Source organism: Somniosus microcephalus, chromosome 32, assembly GCF_052327205.1.
Source record: "Somniosus microcephalus isolate GS21.2 chromosome 32, FLI_Smic_1.0, whole genome shotgun sequence".
In the NCBI taxonomy this organism is placed as follows: domain Eukaryota; kingdom Metazoa; phylum Chordata; class Chondrichthyes; order Squaliformes; family Somniosidae; genus Somniosus; species Somniosus microcephalus.
In genome coordinates this window covers 24,836,315-24,858,480 of record NC_141018.1, presented here as the reverse complement: position 1 = coordinate 24,858,480, position 22,166 = coordinate 24,836,315, and the positions used below count along the sequence as shown (strand labels likewise).

At 47.2% G+C, this 22,166-nt stretch overlaps 1 protein-coding gene across 1 annotated transcript in view; it reads left to right on the top strand.

Moving 5' to 3' along the window:
- The first annotated feature begins 7,219 nt into the window (after positions 1–7,219).
- Positions 7,220–22,166, top strand: part of loxl1 (lysyl oxidase-like 1) — a 119,348-nt gene continuing 104,401 nt past the window's right edge. Inside the window, exon 1 of the mRNA XM_085972228.1 lies at positions 7,220–9,148. Coding sequence (XP_085828354.1) covers positions 7,987–9,148 — 1,162 coding nt within the window. The 5' untranslated portion in view covers positions 7,220–7,986. The remainder of the gene's footprint in view (positions 9,149–22,166) is intronic.

The following is a 22,166-nucleotide window of genomic DNA, read 5'->3' as shown; positions in this document are numbered from 1 at the left end:
GGCTTCCTTAAAGTGTCAAAAACAGGAAGGCAGATTATTATCTGAATGGCAATAGATTGGGAAAAGGGGAAGTGCAACGAGACCTGGGTGTCCTTGTGCACCAGTTGCTGAAGGTAAGCATGCAGATGCAGCAGGCGGTTAAGAAGGCAAATGGTATGTTGGCCTTCGTAGCGAGAATTTCGAGTACAGGAGCAAGGATGTCTTGCTGCAGTTGTACAGGGCCTTGGTGAGACCACACTTTGAGTATTGTGTGCAGTTTTGGTCGCCTTATCTGAGGAAGGATGTTCTTGCCATGGAGGGAGTACAGCGAAGATTCACCAGACTGATACCTGGGATGGCAGGAATGACATATGAAGAGAGATTGGGTCGATTGGGCTTATATGCGCTAGAGTTTAGAAGAATGAGAGGGGATCTCATTGAAACTTATAAAATTCTAACAGGACTAGACAGACTAGATGCAGGAAGGATGTTCCCGATGGCGGGGGAGTCCAGAACCAGGGGTCACAGTCTAAGGATAAGGGGTAAGCCATTTTTAGGACTGAGATGAGGAGGAATTTCTTCACCCAGAGAGTGGTGAACCTGTGGAATTCTCTACCACACAAGGCAGTTGAGGCCAATTCATTAAATATATTCAAGAAGGAGTTAGATATATTTCTTGAGGCTAAAGGGATCAAGGGATATGGGGAGAAGGCAGGGACAGGGTACTGAGTTTGGATGATCAGCCATGATCGCATTGAATGGCGGAGCAAGCTGGAGGGGCCGAATGGCCTACTCCTGCTCCCATCTTCCATGTTTCTATGTTTCTCTGTTTCTATGTACTTTTGCGCTAGTTAAAACGTTAGCTTTCCAGGAACCCACAGTAGGAGAGCAGAGCTCACTGGGGTTGGATCTGGCAAAGTTTAGTTACTGCCAGCGCAGTACTTTGTTTCCACACTCGTGTTACCCTGCGGAATCCTGATGAGACTGCCAACAGTAAAACACAATTGCTAAACACCTTCCAGAAAATGGAAAATACATGTATCCTGGAGAAATCTGAGCTATGGGTTACATTCTGGCTCTCTTTGCTTTTCACATGCACTGACACAGAGATGCGCTCTGTTCTGCCTGCCAGTCTCTAATGTTGGCTTTATGCGGTGAAATATAATGTAGAGTGGGTATGTTTTTTTTTTCTATTTTTGGAAGAGTTGCTTTAAATGGAAGAATTGAAAATATGATCATTATAGATATGATAGATGGAAAATGACAGTTAGACAAGTGAAAATGTTTCTCTATAAATTTGCAAAGTTTTTGATCTAAAAATAATCTATGTTGCACTATTGTACTTAGTGCCTTGGTTCAACTTAAGAAGGATCTCCATCACTGGAGAGAGAAGCTTGACGTCGCAATGATGTTCTGCATTTTAAAAAATTCATTCTTGGGATGTGGGCGTCGCTGACAAGGCCAGCATTTATTGCCCATCACTAGTTCCCCGCGAGAAGGTGGTGGTGAGCCGCCTTCTTGAACCGCTGCGGTCCGTGTGGTGAAGGTGCTCCCACAGTGCTGTTAGGGAGGGAGTTCCAGGATTTTGATCCAGCGACAATGAAGGAACGGCCGATATATGTTCAAGTCGGGATGGTGTGCGACTTGGAGGAAATCTTGGAGGTGATGGTGTTCCAGGCCATTCAGGAGAGAAGTTAGGAAACACTAGTTCACGCAAGGGGTGGTAGAAGTCTAGGGCCTAGAAATTGGGTTGGGGCGCCAAAGTGGTGCAAAAGTCGGCGGAGCGCAGGATTTAGCGCAGCGATCGGAGTAATAGCGATCGCCAGAAATTCAGTTTCAGTGCCCCTCGAGGGACACGGGGCGAGGCTCGAGGCGCTCCGCGTCCCTCTTAGGGCGCTGAAACTGATTATCGCAGCGCAACGTGCCGCAGCGCCACATGCTGCGGCACGGCACGCTGCGGTACTGCAGGCCTTCCTCCCACTGTTAAGGGGGAGGTGCCTGCAACAGCGCGATCCCCGCTCGCGAGTGCCGGCAAATGAGCCCGGCACCAAGGAGAAGTGCCGGGCTCTCGGGAAACAGCCGGCAATGCCGCGGGGGAGGGGTTAGGAGTCCGGGGACGGAAGTGCTGGCAGGCGGCCGCCGAAAAAGCGGCCGCCCCGCACCTCCACCTTAACTTGCGCCGCTGCCGGCACAGTAAGGCCCCGTGAACCGGGCGCGGGTAGCGAGCGGCGCAACTGCGGCGTTCGCTACCAAATATCGCGAACGGGGCACAAATGGGGCGCTGCGCACACCGATGACGTCATCGGTGGCGGCGCAGCGCAAATGCCTAACGCCACCATTAGCGCCCCTACTGAATATCGCCGCAGACGCAGCCAGTGGCGCTACAGCCACTGACTGCCTCTTTAGGCGCTAACAGGTGGCGCTACTCACCCAATTTCTCCCCCTAGAACGCTCTGCCACAAGGAGCAGTAGATGCTAGCTCAATTAATAATTTTAAATCTGAGATCAATTGATTTTTGCTAGCTAAGGGTATTAAGGGATTTAGAGTCAAGGCAGGTGGATGGAGTTAAGATACAGATCAGCCCTCATCTCATTGAATGGTGGACCAGGCTCGAGGGGCTGAATGGCCTACTCCTGCTCCTGTGTTCCCATGCACCTGCTGCCCTTGCCTTTCTCGGTGGTGGAACTCATGGGTTTGGAAGTGAGTAATAGAATGCTCTTTTCATGAAGAGATGATGCATTAGGACATGGGTTGCTTCATTGCATTGAGAGAAACACTTCGCAACAACTGACTGGAAACTTAACTGGACCAGCCACATAAATACTGTGGCAACAAGAGCAGGTCAGAGGCTGGGTATTCTGCAGTGAGTGTCTCACCTCCTGACTCCCCAAAGCCTTTCCAGCATCTACAAGGCACAAGTAAGGAGTGTGATGGAATACTCTCCACTTGCCTGGATGAGTGCAGCTCCAACAACACTCAAGAAGCTTGACACCATCGAGGACAAAGCAGCCCGCTTAATTGGCACCCCATCCACCACCTTAAACATTCACTCCCTCCACCACTGGCGCACCGTGGCTGCAGTGTGTACCATCTACAAGATGCACTGCAGCAACTCGCCAAGGCTTCTTCGGCAGCACCTCCCAAACCCGCGACCTCTTCCACCTAGAAGGACAAGGGCAGCAGGTGCATGGGAACACCACCACCTCCAAGTTCCCCTCCAAGTCACACACCATCCTGACTTGGAAGTATATCGTCGATCCTTCATCGTCGCTGGGTCAAAATCTTGGACCTCCCTCCCTAACGGCACTGTGGGAGTACCATCACCACACGGACTGCAGCGGTTCAAGAAGGCGGCTCACCACCACCTTCTCAAGGGGCAATTAGGGATGGGCAATAAATAAGCTGGCCTTGCCAGCGACGCCCACATCCCACAAACGAATAAAAAAAGATTCTTTGGCTATAAATAAGTGGAAGTGGGACATAACCAACTCGCGGAATGGCTGCAGATCGTTTGTTTCCTGGGTATGACCTCATTTGGATATCCAAACTATTTTGCGTTTGTTTTGTCACAATTGCACTCTATAAATTGGGTGTCCAGGGTTCTTTGTTTGAATTGTAAGTCATTTAAAGGGACAGGCTGCAAGTTCAATTCATAGTTTTGTAGTCTACGTTTGTTTTCTTTACAGGCATTTTTATTTTCTGCCCACTCAGTTGCTGAAACCATTTTGTTCCAAGGGCTTTGGCACTTCCATTATTTTGTTTCCTCCTAGAAATTGGGCGATGGATTGCCTTGTGGAAATCCCTGTCTATTTGATATATGGTGGAAGAGGAGGAATGGGGTGTTGTTCAGGGAGATGAGACTGCACCAGAGCGCCGAGCCACTGTTGTGCATAAACAGGCAGAGGTGACGTTATATCGACTTATCTGAAGAACTGCGCCTGTACAGGTTGAGATCTACCAAGGAGCTTAATGGAATTTTGCCACAGGCTGCAATCTGATCTGCAGCCACACTCCATCACAGGCATGGCACCGCCAATGGTCTCAAGATCATTTCAGCTCTGAGGTTTTGTATCTCAGATGCACTTCAGCCTGCCACAGTCAACCCGCAGTCCTCAGATGTATCAAGTGGGTAACTGGTGCCTTGTTTGACAGAGCAAGTGAGTTCATCGCTCAACCTCCGTGAGATGGATTCTGAGATGGCTCAGATACAGGCTCCACCACTTGCGAGGGTGGATTAGCCCTGTACACTTTCTGGGCACACATACAGCCAGTGAGAGCAGGAGGGTCGAATGTGTTGTGGCTCACCATATTCGGTCCCTCTTCCATCCATTCTCCAGTTGAGATCCGGAGCGCCTTACGGATGGTACCAATAAGACGGGTGAAATCTCTGACCAATGGCTCTCTGCATCTGATTCCCAGGCCTCTGCAAGTCAGAGGAAAGATTCTATTGCGATTTGGTGCCAAAGACTTTTATGGCGCCAGTGTGAGCACTTCTGAGAGATGCTACCACTGGCCTTGGGGCCTCTTGCACAGGGCACTATACCGCAGATATCCCTGGAGTTGTCACCTGCTTGCTGGTGGACTGCAGTGTTATGAACCTGCCCGTCATCTCTTGGAGGTTGCTCGGCACAATCTCTAATAACTGATGTAATCACCTTTAAAAGAAAGACTTGCATTTCTATAGCGCCTTTCTCAACCTCCCAAAGCACTTTACAGCCAACGAAGTACTTTTGAAGTGTAGTCACTGTTGTAATGTCAGAAATGCGGCAGCCAATTTACGTATAGCAATGTGATAATGACCAGATAATCTGTTTTAGGTGCGGGCCGGGACAATTTGGAGAACTCCCCTGCTCTTCTTGTGCTATGGGATGCTTTGCGCTCACCTGAGAGGGCAGACCGGGCCTCGGTTTAACGTCTCATCTGAAATACAGGTCCCCTGAGATTATGATCTGTGGCCTCATCAATTGAGGACAGACTTGCACCGTCCCTCTAGGTAACAGATTCCTGCTCCTCCTTGCTTGTCCGTTGTGCATTAGTCAGGCACCTTCCACAGTATTGAAATTTCACTGGGGAAATGTATCTGAGCTGGAGCTGCGAGTGAGTGATGCTGCGTGCTGTGAGATGCTGCCTTGCTTATTGTCACTAACTTTTGGCTCAACCTCCTGTACCACATCTAAAGAAAGTGAAGCGCAACCTAGGCTATAGGCGAAGGGCAGCACGGTGGCATAGTGGTTAGCACTGTTGCCTCACAGTGCCAGAGACCCGGGTTCGAATCTGGCCTCGGGCGACTGTCTGTGTGGAGTTTGCACATTCTCCCCGTGTTTGCGTGGGTTTTCTCCGGGTGCTCCGGTTTCCTCCCACAGTCCAAAGATGTGCGGGTTAGGTTGATTGGCTATGATAAATTGACCCTTAGTGTTAGGGGGATTAAATACGTGGGGTTACGGGGATCGGGTGGGGTATGTGTCGGTGCAGGCTCGATGGGCCGAAATGGCCTCTATCTGCACTGTGGGGTTTCTGTGATTCTGTGATTCTGTGATTCTGTGATAATACTGTTCTCATGAGAATCCTTCAGATGCTGCTTTCAGTGACTCACATATTATACTTCATAAGAATATAAGACCTGTTTCTGCTCATCTACACTTTGTATCTGATTCAACTGAGGGTGAGTGTAAGTACATAAGAAATAGGAGCAGGAGTAGACTGTACGGCCCCTCGAGCCTGCTCCGCCATTCAATAAGATCATGGCTGACCTTTAACCTCAGCTCCACTTTCCTGCCCGATCTCCATATCCCTTGATTCCCTTAGTATCCAAAAATCTATCTATCTCAGCCTTGAATATACTCAATGACTGAGCATCCATAGCCCTTTGTGGTAGACAATTCCAAAGATTCACAACCCTCTGAGTGAAGAAATTCCTCCTCATCTCAGTCCTAAATGGCCGACCCCTTATCCTGAGACTATGCCCCCTAGTTCTAGACTCTCCAGCCAGGGGAAACAGCCTCTCAGCATCTACCCTGTCAATCCCCCTCAGTGTATGTTTTATTATCAGAGAGCCAGTGAGTGAGTAAAGGGGGAAGAAAGACCAGGAGAAGGATCATACTAACTCTGAGTTGGGGATAGGCTCTTTTCATTGCCCATCCCCCTGCTCCCTAAATAGCCTCTCAGCCTAAATCTCCAGGGCAACCTCTTCATATATAGTGCTTGGCGTGGTTATGAGGGGGGTTCAGATGGTATCATAGATTGAGAGTCCCATTATCTTATAACATATTTCCAGCCATCATTTATTTTCCACATAGCATTCTTTGGAAAGTTGTAATCTCTAGGCAGTGAAAGTCTTCAAGATTTCCTCTGAAAACCTATTGATTTGGGAAATCTAACACCCTCTTCTGTTTGACAAATAGATGTCACATTGGGCAGGTAATGGGTTAACTCTGATGTTTCTGCCCCTGCTGACTTGTGTTGACACAGGGATGGTTTAGGAGCAGATTGGTGAGATTGACATTTCTCCAAATTACTGCAAACCCTCCCACCCACCACCCCAGAGCCCGTGGCCCCTCAGGACGGGTAGCCATGGCTCAGTGGGTAGCACTCTCGCCTCGGGGTCAGAAGGTTGTGGGTTCAAGTCCCACTCCAAGAAACTTGAGCACAAAACTCTCATGCAGTGCTGAGGGAGTGCTGCACTGTCAGAGGGACCGTCTTTCAGATGAGATGTTAAACTGAGGCCCTGTCTGCCCGCTCGGGTGGATGTAAAATATCCCATGGCACTATTTTGAAGGCGAGCAGGGGAGTTATCCCCGGTATCCTGGCCAATATTTATCCTTCAAACAACATCAACAAAACAGATTATCTGGTCATTATCACATTGCTGTTTGTGGGAGCTTGCTGTGTGCAAAAAGGCTGCTGCGTTTCCCACATTACAACAGTGACTACACTTCGAAAAAGTACTTCATTGGCTGTAAAGCGCTTTGGGACATCATGAGGTCATGAAAGGCGCTATAGAAATGCAAGTCTTGCTTCTGAGAAGTGGGTTTCCTCCTTGGTATCTATCGAACCAAAGAAAACAGAAGCCAAAGCAATCTGGAGGTCCATTAAACTTAATATTATAGCTTTTAGCATCGATGTAAAATGGAAACCAATTTGTACTGACGCCAATCGGCTGTTTGGGATAAGAGTCACTCGCAGGGAAGCTCATTCCGCGTTAGATCCGACATTGGGCTGCACTCACACTGCAATTGCAATGGCCCTGTGATGCTTCACCTCACAGGACAGTTTTGGAGGAGCGTGAATGCATCATCAGAGAGCGCAGACCCCGGCGGTGACGAGCGAACAGCAATTTAATCCAACCTCTCTTTGCATTCCTAGGAGAAGAATCAGACAGTTTGGGGGAAATACCGCGAGTTGATGATGAAGAAAATTGCCCCATCTCAAAATTATTGCAAACTATCTGGATATGGGAGGGCATGTTTCACTTCTGTGGAAAGTTGCAATTCGATAAGTTAACTTTTATGCCTCACGGTAAACTTGAGTTCCAGTTTGGGCTGAGCAGAGATTTGTTTTGTGCAAGACAATAAAAAATAAACGAAAACTCGTCGGGCGCAGGGATCCCACGGAATCCCCCTCTGAAGAAAAGTCCATTCGCAGGCGAGTTGCTTCAGACCTAAGAGCGGTTAGTTACTGGAGTGGAGGAGAGCAAACGGGTGACCAAGTGGTGACGATGTGAACAGAGAGAGAGAGAGAGAGAGAGAAGGAAGGGAGGAAGGGCGGCACAAAGTCAGTGGTTGCATTAAGTGTCACTGCAGAGCACTGAGAACCTATGAGGCAAAGACTTGTCTGGGATCTCGCCTCTCACCATCAGCCCTCTCCCAAGATGTCCAGCTTGGAGCTGTGCGCTGCAGGACAAGAGCACCAGCAGGAAATTTGAGCTGGTCGCCTTTATGCGGAGGAGGAAGAGAGAGAAGATCTAACAAAGTTTTTCAGGCGACTGGATAAGTTGGTGCCTTGTCGCAATGGAAGGAGTGCGGCGGCTGCTGATGCGGGCTCTGTTGGGCTGGTCAGTTTCCTGGTTAGTTGCTCTGACCTTTCAGCTGGTCCAAGTTCAGGGGCAAGGACAGGGCAACAACGGGCGCTGGAGGCAGATGATCCAGTGGGAGAACAACGGCCGGGTCTACAGCCTCCTCAACACCGGTTCCGAGTACATCCCCGCCGGCCAGGTCACCCCTCAGAGCAACCCCAGGGTCTGGCTGGGAGGCTCCAGCAGGAATCCCAGTAGACCACTTCGCCCGGCCGGCACTGGCCGCCGCCAAGCCCCGTCCCAACCAGGCAGGGTGGGCTCAGAGACGGTGAGGGGTCAGACTCGGCATCCTTTCGGTTTTGGCCAAGTGCCGGACAACTGGAGACAGGGGACGTTTGGAGATCCCAGCAACACTCACAGATACATCCCGTCCTCCCCAAGGCAAGGCACCAGGCAGAGGCAACGCCAATCCAGCTCCTTCTCCGAATCCCCCTTTCTTCAACCATCCTACCCACGTTTTCCAGCTGCCCAGCCATCTTACCCCAACTCTTATGACCCCAGCTATGAATATGGTTCGCCAAGGGGCTTCGACGCGGTGGATGAAAGCGTTCCTTATCGCAGAGTGCCTGGGAGCTTACCCTTGGAAAGTGGGGGTTACCTCTATCAGCCCAGGACCAGAGATGACGAGTATGGAGAAAATGTCCATCCCTACAGACCCCAGGGTCAAATTCCTGCGCAGGAGCGCTACAACGTCCCCCAGCAACCTGCTGCTTCCGATGGACTTGATAGGAGATACATGCACAGCTTGTACGATGAGAGCAGGGGGCCGGCAGGAGAGGGTCCATCGGCCCTGTCGCCATCTGGCGCTGGCAGAAGTCCTGCGATTCAAGCCCCAGGCCCATCCTCAGAGGCTGGCTACTTAGGCCCAAGGGCGAACTCTGAAGGGGCAGGCGCTGGTTTCTACCCATTGAGCCGCAATGTCCCAGTGGACCCCTACCCCTCGTCCCGCAACATTGAGCCAAATGCCCCTGTCACTAATTTGGACCAGTACGCACTTCCGAGAGCGGGTTCCAATGGTGGGGCTGAACAACAGGGGCGCCAGGTTCCTGTACGTATGGCCCTGGGGAGTGTATACAGACCAGACCAAGTTGGCAGAGGTACGGTTTTTAAAATGTGTAACGAGCTGTCGCCGATACCTTGTTTTGCTGTTGGAACAAAATCTAACATGAAATTACTGTTTTCTTCAAGCATGCTTGAAATTCTTGAAATGCTTGCATGGCACATCTGTATTATTGCCCAGTGCAGTCCCCCAACACATGTTAGTGAGAAAGATACATGCTTCTAAAACGGTGAAGTTCATTTTTTGAAGCATGTTTATTGCATAAACATACACCAGGCGGTGAGAATTACAACACCTTTTCATCGGGTCTTGCTGTATTCGGTACAAATGTCAAATTAATATTTGAAAATTATTTCTCATCATTACTGATCATATTTGGGCAGTGTTGTCTGTGTTGGAAGATGCAATGTTCTGGTCCCACTGCAATCAGCTTTCTTTTTCCACTCATAAAGAAAGACTTGCATTTATATAGCGCCTTTCATGACCTCCGGACGTCCCAAAGCGCTTTATAGAAACATAGAATGGTTACAGCACAGAAGGAGGCCATTCGGCCCGTCGAGCCCGTGCTGGACTCGACGGGCCGAATGCGGCCCAATGGCACTTTATAGCCAACAAAGCACTTTCTGAAGTGTAGCCACTGTTGTATTGTAGGAAATGTGGCAGCCGATTTGCGCACAGCAAGCTCCCACAAACAGCAATGTGACAATGACCAGATGATCTGTTTTTCCACCTCATCTTCCGATTAGGCACTTTACAGCCTTCCGGACTCAATATCGAGTTCAACAATTTCAGATCATAACCTCGGCCCCTATTATATTTTTATATTTTTTATCCACACTTTTGGTTTGTGCCTTTTCCCTTTTCTCTCTCTCTCCCACATGGCAGCTGTCTCTCACTCTGCCAGCGCATTTCACACTTCATCTAGAGCCATTGCCTGTTTCTTTACCTGTCCTATTACCATCTTGTCTCACCTTGAATATCTCTTAATGTCTCTTCTTTCATCCCCTCCCCCATTTCCCAGCCCCCAAACTGCCTTTTAATCTGTTTAATTTCCTGCCTTTTTTTCTCAGTCCTGACGAAGGGTTTCGACCCGAAACGTTGACTCTGTTTCTCTCTCCCTGGATGTTGCCTGGCCTGCTGAGTTTTTCCAGCGTTTTCTGTTGTTTTTGTTATGTTGATTGAGGGATAAATATTGGCCAGGACACCGGGGATAACTCCCCTGCTCTTCTTCTTCGAAATAGTGCAGTGGGATCGTTTATTTCCTCCTGAGAGGGCAGAGGGGCCTCAGTTTAAGGTCTCATCCGAAAGACTCCTTCCGTACTGCATTGGAATGTCAGCCTAGATTTTGTGCTTAACTCTCTGGGGTGGGACTTGAACCTGCAACCTTCTGAACTCGGAGGCAAGGGTGCTAGTCTTTAGTCCAGCTGCAGTGGATCATTCAGATAGAGTTTCTCAGTGACAAGTGAAAATCCTGCGGGATTTCTCATGACAGCTTACACACAGTTTCATTTCATTGTTTTTCTATTTCCCTAATTGCTCATTAAATATCAGTTTCTTTTTGAACTCACAATGACTTAATATTGCAGGCATTCCCTCAAGGATAATATTGCAGTTCTACAGAGCGGCGATAAACTACAGGGTTCAAAGGCTGAATCTATTTGGTTAGAGTTAAGAATGTTTTCCTGACTGGAGAGGAGTATAGAATGCAGTGGAGTACCCCAATAGGACCATTGCTTTCCTTGTTATATATACATATTCTGGACTTGGGTATAGGGGGTGGAATTTTGAAGTTTGCGGATGATACAAAAACTTGCCAAACTAGTAAATAATGAGCAGGATAGCAGCAGACAGCAGGAGGATATAGACAGACTGGTGAAATGGGCAGACACATGGCAAATGCAATTTAATGCGGGTAAGCACGAAGTGATGCACTTTGGAAGAAACAGCATGGAGAGGCAGTATAATCTAAACGGTCGTATTTTGAGAGGGGGGTCGGGCAAGAGCAGAAGGACCCAGGGGTGCATATTCACAAATCTTTCAAAAAGGCAGGACAAGTTGATAAGGCGGTTAAGAAAACATATGGGATACTTGGCTTTGTAAATATTGGGCATTGAATACAAAAACATGCTAAACCTTTACAAATCACTGGGTAACCTGGCCTCTACCTACAGCATCTTAGAATCTGCTTTCGGTGAGTAGGTGGACTCTGGGGTCAGTCAGAGGTGAATTATTTTTGGTGAGGGACATTAGTAGATTGGCAGCTGCTTCGAAATCTTCTCGCTCCAGGTTAAAAGAAGCCAGCGTGAATTTTTTAAATATACTTTTGCTACTTTGAACTGTGACCTCTGAAGTGGCACACTCAAAGCTATATATAAATAATGTACGTGGGCATGTGTGTAACCTTACTTCCTGTGTCAAGCTTTTTGGTTGCAATTTTATGTCATCATTTCCCATTGTAAATTCCCACGTCTGCATTTTAAATCTAATTTTCCTATGTCAACATCCACTGTCACAGTCTGTTGATGAACTAATTAAATCACTCAAATTTTTGTTTTTAAATTGACTGCCATTTTTTTCACCAAAATCTTGAATGCCCAAAATAACATTCTAAATAAAATCCTTCAAAGAGAAATATTTCACATTAACATGGTTAAATTTATCAATGAAATTGATTTTATGCCTTTTTTTAATACCTTCATTTGAGTCTTTAATTGAAGGCAGAAGTCGCTCCTAAGCGCCTGGGCTTGGATTTGATATTTCTGACCAGAGTGGTGACTCTTGTTAGCTGTTTGCGCTCCTCTAATTCTGCCATCTTGAGCATCCCTGATTATAATTGCTCAACCATTGGTGGCCGTGCCTTCTGCTGCCTCGGCCCTAAGCTCTGGAATTCCCTGCCTAAACCTCTCCGCCTCGCTACCTCTCTTACCTCCTTTTAAGACGCTCCTTAAAACCTACCTCTTTGACCAAGCTTTTGGTCACCTGCCCTAATTTCTCCTTATGTGGCTCGTGTCAAATTTTCTGTCTTAAAATACTCCTGTGCAGCGCCTTGGGACGTTTTAATATGTTAAAGGCGCTATATAAATACAAGTTGTTGTTGTTGAAAGGAAACCCTGTAAGCCAGAGCATGTGCAGCGAGCATAATTTCCCAGGATCCATCAGCGAGCCAAGTGGTTTGGAATATAGCTCTCTCTCTCCCTCAAGGCTGGATTTTACCAGCCCTGAGGAGGCGGGTTTGGAGCCGGGACTGCAGGGAAAATGGGAAAAATTGGGAGCGGGTCCCAACCCGCCTCCGAACCATCTTCCCGGGAGGCGGGTCACCGACTCACACAGGGACCTGTCTCCTAACGGCGGGAAGGGGATTAGAGCCAATGAACTGCCTGTTAACAGGTAGTCAACAGGCAGTTAAGAGGCTTTTTACCATTTTCTTCCTGCTGATGCGGCCTTCCTGACAGCGGGAAACCCCGCCAGGGTCAGCGAGGTGAGCTGTGGGTCTGCTGCAGTGTAAGTGTGCAAAAGACTGCTGCAAAGGTAGTGTGATGGGTGCAATGGTGCAAAGGTAAGTATGACAGGTGAGAGAATGTAGTGAGAAATATTTTTATTCTGTTTACATATATCTGCAGCTGACAATATTTGATGTTTCTGTGCAGCCTCATCTGATTGGGTGAATTGACAGATGGCTTCTGCAAACTCACATGCAGCTGCCATTTGTTTTCTCCTAAGGAGAGAGTCATTGGTGAGCCTGGGTGCAAGGGCTCACCTTTGGACAGTGATCGTCAATGTTTGACATCACCTCAATGCTGCCAAACACTGTCAAATCATCTGTTAAAAAATTATGGGGCCTGTCACTTTAACAAAACTGGCAGATGAAGCGTCATGCACTGATGTCACCTGACACCGGCTTTCCCTTAATTGGCCGGCAAGCCCGCAGGCCGGGCTTAACAAGGCCAATCAGGGGAAAATAGCGTCTGTGCGTCGGACGTCACTGGGGGCGGGACTAGAACCCGGAAACCAGCAGTCCCGCCCCCCAACGCGCCGCCTCAGGTAAGATCCCGGCCATAGTCTCTCTCAAAATCTCTTTCATTGTTTTTGCAAAATTATTTAAAGAAAAGTGTGAGGATACATTTCAAGTCTGTGACTATTCAGGTAAAATTGACACTGACTTTTTTTTAAAACAGAGAGGCTGTGTGTGTGGGTTTATGAGAGTAAAACAAACATGACAAGCTACTAATTACATACCTGTTGTAGCATTTGTTGCTATTCGGATTATACTCTCTAAACTTCAGATAGCGTATTAAGCTGAAGGAAAGAGTAAACAGTGCCGCCTCAACCTAATTGGAATTCTTCGTTTCAAAAAAAAACAAGTCATTTTGAATTTTGAAAGTAAACAGTAAGTCCATAATTATTACTTGACTAACATATGTCTGTTGTTTAGAAAATGTGTTACAAGTCTCATTTAAATGGCATATCTCGCCAAATGAGGTCCCATGCTAAGTTTCACAGCGTTGAGTGAGGCTTTTCACCCAGCGCGTGCCTTGCCCCATTATAATGGGATGTACGCCAAGTATATGGGGCTGGCTTTATTTGGAGCAAGGTTGCTGTTTCATGGGATGTTGAATTCTAGTTGTTTGGTATTCAGAGTCTCTACGTGTGCATTGATTATCCTGCGTACTTTTATTCCCCTCTAAATTTCTGCCTTTTTTTTGCTGAAGCCTTCAGTTTGCGACAACATACTTTTCTGGCAAAGTTGGGAGGATGAGAATCACTATGGGTGTTCCCACAGTGCTGCATGAATTGGATGAGGAGCAACAGTTGCTGAGAGCACAACTTGATATGGTGATACATTGGGCTCTCGTATGAGAACGGGCATACTCCCTTGTTTTGGTTTGCCTTTGGGTACAGTTAATTTTTTATTCACAATGTGCTAACCATCACAACAAGGCCTGTTGTATTTTTAAAACAAATTGTTGTGGTTTAATGGGCCCTGCACTGATTTTTTACAACAACAACTTGTATTTATATAGTGCCTTTAACGCAGTAAAACCTCCCAAGGCGCTTTACAAGAGCGTAATTAAACAAAATTTGACACCAAGCCACACAAGGAGATATTAGGGTAGATGTACAAAAGCTTGGTCAGAGAGATAGAGAGGCGGCGAGGTTTAGGGAGGGAATTCCAGAGCTTAGAGCCTCGGCAGCTGAAGGCACGGCCGCCAATGGTGGAGCCATTGAAAACCGGGGATGCTCAAGAGGCCAGAATTAGAGGAACGCAGATATCTCTTGAGTGTTGTGGGGCTGGAGGAGGTTACAGAGATGGGGAGGGGCGAGGCTATGGAGGGATTTGAAAACAAGGATGAGTATTTTAAAATCGAGGCGTTGCTTAACTGGGACCCAATGTAGGTCAGCGAGCACAGGGGTGATGGACGAACGGGACTTGGTACGAGTTAAGAGGCGAGCAGCCGAGTTTTGGATGACCTCAAGTTTACAGAGGGTAGAATGTGGGAGGCCGGCCAGGTGTGTGTTGGAACAGTCAAGTCTAGAGGTAACAAAGGCATGGATGAAGGTTTCAGCAGCGGATGAGCTGTGGCATCACATATGTTAAAAAAATAAAGTGGACTCTGCCTCTTTTTAACAAAAATGCTGGACGGTGTCAAACAGGAACAAACAAAATAAGAGTACTGGCCGCATTTCTGTTAGCTTGGTAAACAGTGAGGGAATCTATGTAGGTACAAAGAGCTGCAGTGTGTGGTCAGGTTCCACACATCTGATTGGGAAATAATGAAAAAGGTGTGTGTCTTGACGGCAGTTTTAACCATGCTTTTTGATTGAAATGCAATATAAGATAGTCACTACAGGAAACTTTGGTTTATCCGGAGGTTATATGTCTGGAATACTCGATCTAACGGCAAAAATCAGGAGCTGTTTTCTATATGTTTTTTTAGTTCTCGTTGCTATTTTTTTCCCAGTCAAGCACTGCAAGGTCTGTAGCTATAGCAACAGCTTCAGCTACAGACGCTTGCAGCTGCAGCCGATTGTTTTGAAGCTGTTGCTAAGCAACAGGGTTTGTTGATTCACACGGAGCTTCTCAGTTCTGTATGTTTAAACATTAACTCTGGTATGTCCGGCACTTTTGATGTTACGGCACCAGCTCGGTCCCGTCAGTGCCGGATATCAGAAAGTTTCCTGTAATAAGTCCAATAGGGAATTAGGGAGAAACTTCTTTACCCAGAGAGAGTGGTGAGAACGTGGAACTCACTACCACAGGGAGGAGTTGAGGCGAATCGCATGGATGCATTTAAGGGGCAGCTAGATAAGTACATGAGGGAGAAAGGAATAGAAGGATATGCTGATAGAGTGAGGGAAGGAGGCTCGTGTGGAGCATAAACACCAGCATGGACCAGTTGGGCCGAATGGCCTGTTTCTCTGCCGTGCATTCTATGTAATCAGACCACAGTTTTTGAGTGTTTTTATTGGGTTTTCAGCGAAGTTGTTTTACTCTGCCCGGTTGTGAGTGTCCCAGTACTAGACGGACACGCTGATTGCCGTGATTGTTTCGGTTGTATGGCAAAGCTGAATTCTAAGATGATCTCCGATGCAGAGCAACCCACGTAGACTTAGACCTTTAAGTTCTCTATTGTCATTAGCTGCTGTATCCCATTCATCGATCTGTAGATGTAAAAGAAAGAAAAAAAGACTACAGCAACTTTCACAGCCACTGGACGTCCCAAAGTGCTTTACAGCCAATGAAGTACTTTTTGAAGTGGAGTCGCTGTTGTAATGTGGGAAACACGGCAGCCCATTTGCGCACAGCAAGCTCCCACAAACAGCAATGTGATAATGGCCAGATAATCTGTTTTAGTGATGTTGGTTGAGGGATAAATATTGGCCCAGGACACCGGGGATATCTCCTCAGTTCTTCTTATGTAACAGTGCCATGGGATCTTTTACGTCCACCTGAGAGAGCAGACAGGGCCTTGGTTTAACATCTCATCCGAAAGACGGCACCTCTGACAGTGCAGCACTCCCTCAGCACTGCACTGGAGTATCAGCCTAGCTTTATGTGCTCAAGTCGCTGGAGTGGGACTTGAACCCACAACCTTCTGACTCGGAGGCGAGTGTGCTACCCACTGAGACACAGGTGACATCACGTTAGTTTTGGAGCCCCCAATTATTTCTCCCTTGCTTGCCTGGAGCTGCTGGAGGACATATCCATGGCTGGCAGTGCATGCTGGGAATACAGTCCTCACGCGGGATTGCATCATACTGATGTCCAACACCCTCCTCATCTGACATCCATATTTTCGAGGATGGATCACTGGTCAGGAGTGGGAAGCCTGGGTGACTATTAGTCATATAACAGTGAAAGCAGAGGAGTATGAATAACGTAATTCATGCTTAAAGTTTACATCACTATAATAGCTGATTATGCCATCATTGTAAGAAATCACACAACACCAGGTTATAGTCCGACAGCTTTATTTGAAATCACAAGCTTTCGGAGCGCTGCTCCTTCGTCAGGTGAAGTGGAGAGATGCATAAAAACACAGCTTATATAGTCAGAGAATAATGTCAGATGTTTACAGGTAATCTTTCTACCTGTAAACATCTGACATTATTCTCTGACTATATAAGCTGTGTTTTTATGCATCTCTCCACTTCACCTGACGAAGGAGCAGCGCTCCGAAAGCTTGTGATTTCAAATAAAGCTGTTGGACTATAACCTGGCGTTGTGTGATTTCTTACATTTGTCCACCCCAGTCCAACACCGGCATCTCCACATCATATGCCATCATTGACATTTCAAGATTGTAACAACCCTTTCCTTCAATCTGTCGATTTCAGGTTAGTGTGCGTGGACAATATTTAGAATTGAGCAAAGAGTGTGTTCTTGGGTTCTCAGATACGAAGCAGCCATCGGCAAATAACATCATTTATATCTCTCAAGCCTCAAGTCTCCAAGAATCCAAGTCCATGCCAGATGTCCCACTTTGTTATAGATGCAAAGCTATCTTTAAAAAATAAAGCCAGGCATTTCATTCAGGGTTCTTCTGACCTGGAGCCTGAAATTTACAAACAACGTACTTTTAAAAATTCATTCACGGGATGTGGACGCCGCTGACAAGGCCGGCATTTATTGCCCATCCCTAATTGCCCTTGAGAAGGTGGCGGTGAGCCGCCATTTCAGAGGGCAGTTAGGAGTCAACCACATTGCTGTGGGCCTGGAGTGACATACAGGCCAGACCGGGTGAGGGTGGCAGATTTCCTTCCCTAAAGGACCTTAGTGAACCAGTTGGGTTTTTACAGCAATCCGATAGTTTCATGGTCATCATGACTGATACTAGCTTTTTATTCCAGATTTGTGTTTAATTGAATTTAAAATTGGAATTTAACTCATGTCTCCAGATCATTTGTGAATTAGTGAAGGAGATAAGACAGTTCGCAGGTCCTAGGAAAAGGCCCCGATTTTAACTCCAGGTGGATTTCCCCGCTCAGGCCTGAGTTAAAATTACAGTCGGGTCTCAATGATGTCATCGGGCCACAACATGCATATGTAAAGAAGGACCCTCTTGGCTCCAGGCGGGCGGGTGTCCTTGCTGCCTGCTTAGGAGAGCAGGTTAAAATCACAGATGTTGCGATCATGGCGGCTTTCGGACAGGTAATTTTAAGGGCCCACCCGCCAGCTTTCTGCTGAGCGAGTAGGGTTAAAATCGCCCCCGTGTCAAAACGGAAAACTTTGCAATCAGTTTTAACTTCAATATAATGAGGAGTTAGAGCAGGGAAAGTACGTGTAAAACAGTGAGTTTGGAGTGTAGAAGGAACAAAAGTGGAATGTTCTAAGACGAACTGACCTTAGTAGCAACAAAATAGAGACAAGAAAGATTGGAATGGAGAGATATGGGGTGCGGGTCCCTTTTAAAGCAACAAGCCAAGATTAAGATGTGGTTGCTGTTGGTAAGAGGGCAGTTAAGAGTCAACCACATTGCTGTGGGTCTGGAGTCACATATAGGCCAGACCGGGTAAGGACTGTAGATTTCCTTCCCTAAAGGACATTAGTGAACCAGATGGGTTTTTATGACAACCCATTATTGATACTAGCTTTTTATTCCAGATTTATTTAATTAACTGAATTTAAATTCCCTAGTTGTCATGGTGGGAGTTGAATTCACATTAGTCCAGGCCTCTGGATTACTAATCCAGTAACATAACCAATATGGTGCCGTACCCCTATACGCACTGACCTCCGTTGTACCTTGGGAGAGCTTACAAGCGGTTACTGTTAATTGGGCTTCCCACAGCAAGTACCTGACGAGTCACTCTCTGGGCTGGATTTTCATTCAGAAGTCGGGAAGGAGGCGGGAATACAACTTTCGGGGTTGTAGTCCCGCCTCCATCGAGTTGTGGCCAATCCACGCGATTTTCCCTTGATTGACCTTGTTGAGCCTGCCCAGCAGGCCAATTAAGGGCCACCTGGCAACAGGTGACGTCACAGACTGAAATTTCATCTGTCAAGACGTGTTGACATGAAATATCAGTATTTCACAGCTGTTTGAAGCTGTCAAACACTGACAATCTTACTTCTAACCTGAGTCCTTCTACGCAGACTCAGTTAGAAATCTCGCCGGCACTGAAAGCTGCAGGCTGTCACTTTTGACAGATCGCAGCCATTCTGCTTTCTGTGCCGGCTGAATGATGGACTCCCGAAACCTAGAGGAAGGAAGGCTGTAAAGGTAAGTGCAGGTAATTTAAACTTCTTTACACACTTTAGACACACCAAACACACTTACCTTTGCACTCATGCACCCATCACTCTCCTGAACACTGACATCTCAACCACTCCAAGTCCTTCAACCCGACGGCCCGCCTCCTCTAACCTGGCGTGGTTTAGAGCCGTCGGGAATCCCACACGACACTCCTCAAAATAGGGATTAGGCTAAAAATTGGCACTAATCCCTTCCCGCCTCAGGTCGGCGGGTCCCAGTGCGGGGCGGGCACCCGCCTCCTTTGAAACTTACATGGAGGCGGGTTTTGGGCAGGATGGTGTCAGGACCCCCGAATTCGGGATTTTAGCCCCCCGCACGCCTAAAAGCCCGCCTCACGGCTCCAGGAAAATCGACCCCGCTGGGGGGTTATAGGATCAGGGTTGGGTGGCGACTGCAACCTCCTCATTGGCCTCGCTGCCAAAATGACACTGCTTGGCTTCAACATTGTTTATTTTCCAAAAAAAAGAAATGAATGGTTTTAATTGGCAGAATAGTGACTGCTGAATTCAATCATTTGTGATTCTCCCGTCAATAATCCCCAAAAAGTGCCAATTTTCAAGTGCGGAACTTTTTGCTTTTACATTGAGGAAAAAGTAGGCGAAGGGCCGTGGTCCATGCTGCAGGTCACCATCAAGGTTGAAAGAACCGTCAAATGTCTGGAGGCCCCAGTGTATCATCTCAACTTCCACTTTCCCTGCCACTGGCAGATGACTCAACACTTTGTCATAAAAGCCCACTTTATGAGCCCTGCGCATTTCTGCCTGTGCGGCAGAAAGGACAACCCAAATTCCTGTTCCCAGTTTAGTGGCATTTGCCAAAAGACAGGCAATGATTCTCTTTTCTTGGCCTCGAATAAAAGGACAAAGGTAGAAAGTCAGAATCCCTGCAGTCAAAGCATTTGTGCGGTTGAAAAAAGGTAAAAGGGTTTGAGCTAAATTCAGTGAGTCGCCTGATTAAACCAACCTCGCAGTTAAGGTATCCGTTTCATGTCACTGTTATTGCTGATCTCTTTACCGTCCATTCCCGGGTCTGTTCCTCCCATTCCATTGCTGTTTGATCCTGGTCAATCTGGGAGGACCAGATGCCTGGGAAATGTCTCTTGCTTTCAAAACTGTGTACAGTCAGACCTCCTGTCACACCAGATAGGCTCTGGTGCTAGTTCAGAGGTCAGAAGTGCTTAAACAGTTTGAACTAATGTTTGATAACTGGATGATACATGACTGGATGAGGCTTGCATGAACCGTGACCTTCATGTTGAGGGATTTCAAGATTTTGGAAAAAAAAACATTTCAGATTGATGGAATGGTTAGGGTTTTCCCTTGTGTTAATTGGAATTTGTGCCCCTGTTTCTACTAGAGGATGAATTAGGGAAGAATCTATCAGATTATCTGTGGAGAGAAGATAATACAAACCAGGGAGGGGGAGTGGTCTCCCTGTACTGTGAACAGGCCAGCCAGAAATGGCATTGATCCATGGAGATGCCCAAAGGGTGGTCTCTCCCACCCTTCAATCTCATTGAAATGTATAAAATCCTTAGAGGGCTTGACAGAGTAGTTGCTGAGAGGCTGTTTCCCCTGGAGTCACAGTCTCAGGATAAGGGGTCGGCCATTTAGGACTGAGATGAGGAGAAATTTCTTTAGTCAGAGGGTTGTGAATCTTTGGAATTCTCTACCCCAAAAAGGCTGTGGAGGCTCAATCGTTGAGTATATTCAAGACAGAGATCAATAGATTTTTGGACACTAAATAAATCAAGGGATAGGGCATGAAAGTGGAGTTGATGTAGAAGATCAGCCATGATACTGAATGGTGGAGCAGGCTCGAGGGGCCGAATGGCCTACTCCTGCTCCTATTTCCTATGTTCTTACACTCTCCCTCAGTTGAATCAGATGCAAAGTGTAGATGAGCAGAAACAGGTCAGAAAATGATGGCTGGGGATCTTCCACCCCTGCAAGTGCCAGCCACTGATTTCCATCCATTCAATTTAGAGGGCAGGCAATCACAGACTGATGTGGGTAGAAGCAGAAAACCCCAGCTAGTAATTTTAAGGTCTGCTTTCAAAGTGATGGAGGCTCAATAACCTTAATCATGTAAAAAAAAACTCTCATAAATCTTTAATGTTGTTTTTCTAATGAGCTAGTGGAAGAAACTAATACGCAAGTCACATTTAATCAAATATTAATGCTTTCCTTCCAGCTTCTCCAGCCTTCTCCTACTTTGCACACTGACAGGTGCAATCACTATGGAGGGGGAAAGGTGCCAGGCATATGTCTTCCCCAAATTTGTTTATTTTCAAATCTTCGAAGACCTTTTCGTGCCTCTTGCAACCTCTAATCGTCAGCTCCAACAACAACTTGCATTTATATAGCGCCTTTAATGTAGTAAAACATCCCAAGGCGCTGCACAGGAGTATTTCAAGACAAAAAATTTGACACCGAGCCACATAAGGGAAAACTAGGGCAGGTGACCAAAAGCTTGGTCAAAGAGGTAGGTTTTAAGGAGCGTCTTAAAGGAGGAAAGAGAGGCAGAGAGGTTTAGGCAGGGAATTCCAGAGCTTAGGGCCCAGGCAACAGAAGGCACGGCCACCAAAGGTTGAGTGATTATAATCAGGGATCCTCAAGAGGGCAGAATTAGAGGATCCAGATATCTCGGGGGGTGGGGGGGCGGTTGTGGGGCTGGAGGAGATTACAGAGATAGGGAGGGGCGAGGCCATGGAGGGATTTGAAAACAAGGATGAGAATTTTGAAATGAAGGTGCTCCTTAACCGAGAGCCAATGTATGTCAGCGAGCACAGGGGGTGATGGGCGAACAGGACTTGGTGCGAGTTAGGACACGGGCAGCTGAGTTTTGGATGACCTCAAGTTTACGTAGGGTGGAATGTGGGAGGCCGGCCAGGAGTGCGATGGAATAGTCAAGTCTAGAGGTAACAAAGGCATGGATGAAGGTTTTAGCAGCAGATGAGCTGAGGCAGGGGCGGAGACTGGCGATGTTACGGAGGTGGAAGTGATGCAGCTACCACATTTTATTTTTGCTTTGTTGCCTTATAGGTTACCTCCTCATCTGCGGCCTGCACCCCCTCTCTCGCCATTCCAAGTCTCTGTTTCATTGATACCAAGGTCTGTTCTCCTCAGAACGTTCCACTTTGGTCCCTTCTGAACTCCAAGCTCACTGTTCTACACGCACTTGCCCTGCGCTACATTCTCATTTCTGGCGAAATCGAGACTTATTCCAAAGCCTCCTACTCTCAGCAATTTTTTCCCCAGCACCTCAGGACATCGGGAGTTCCTATCTCTTTCACTCTTC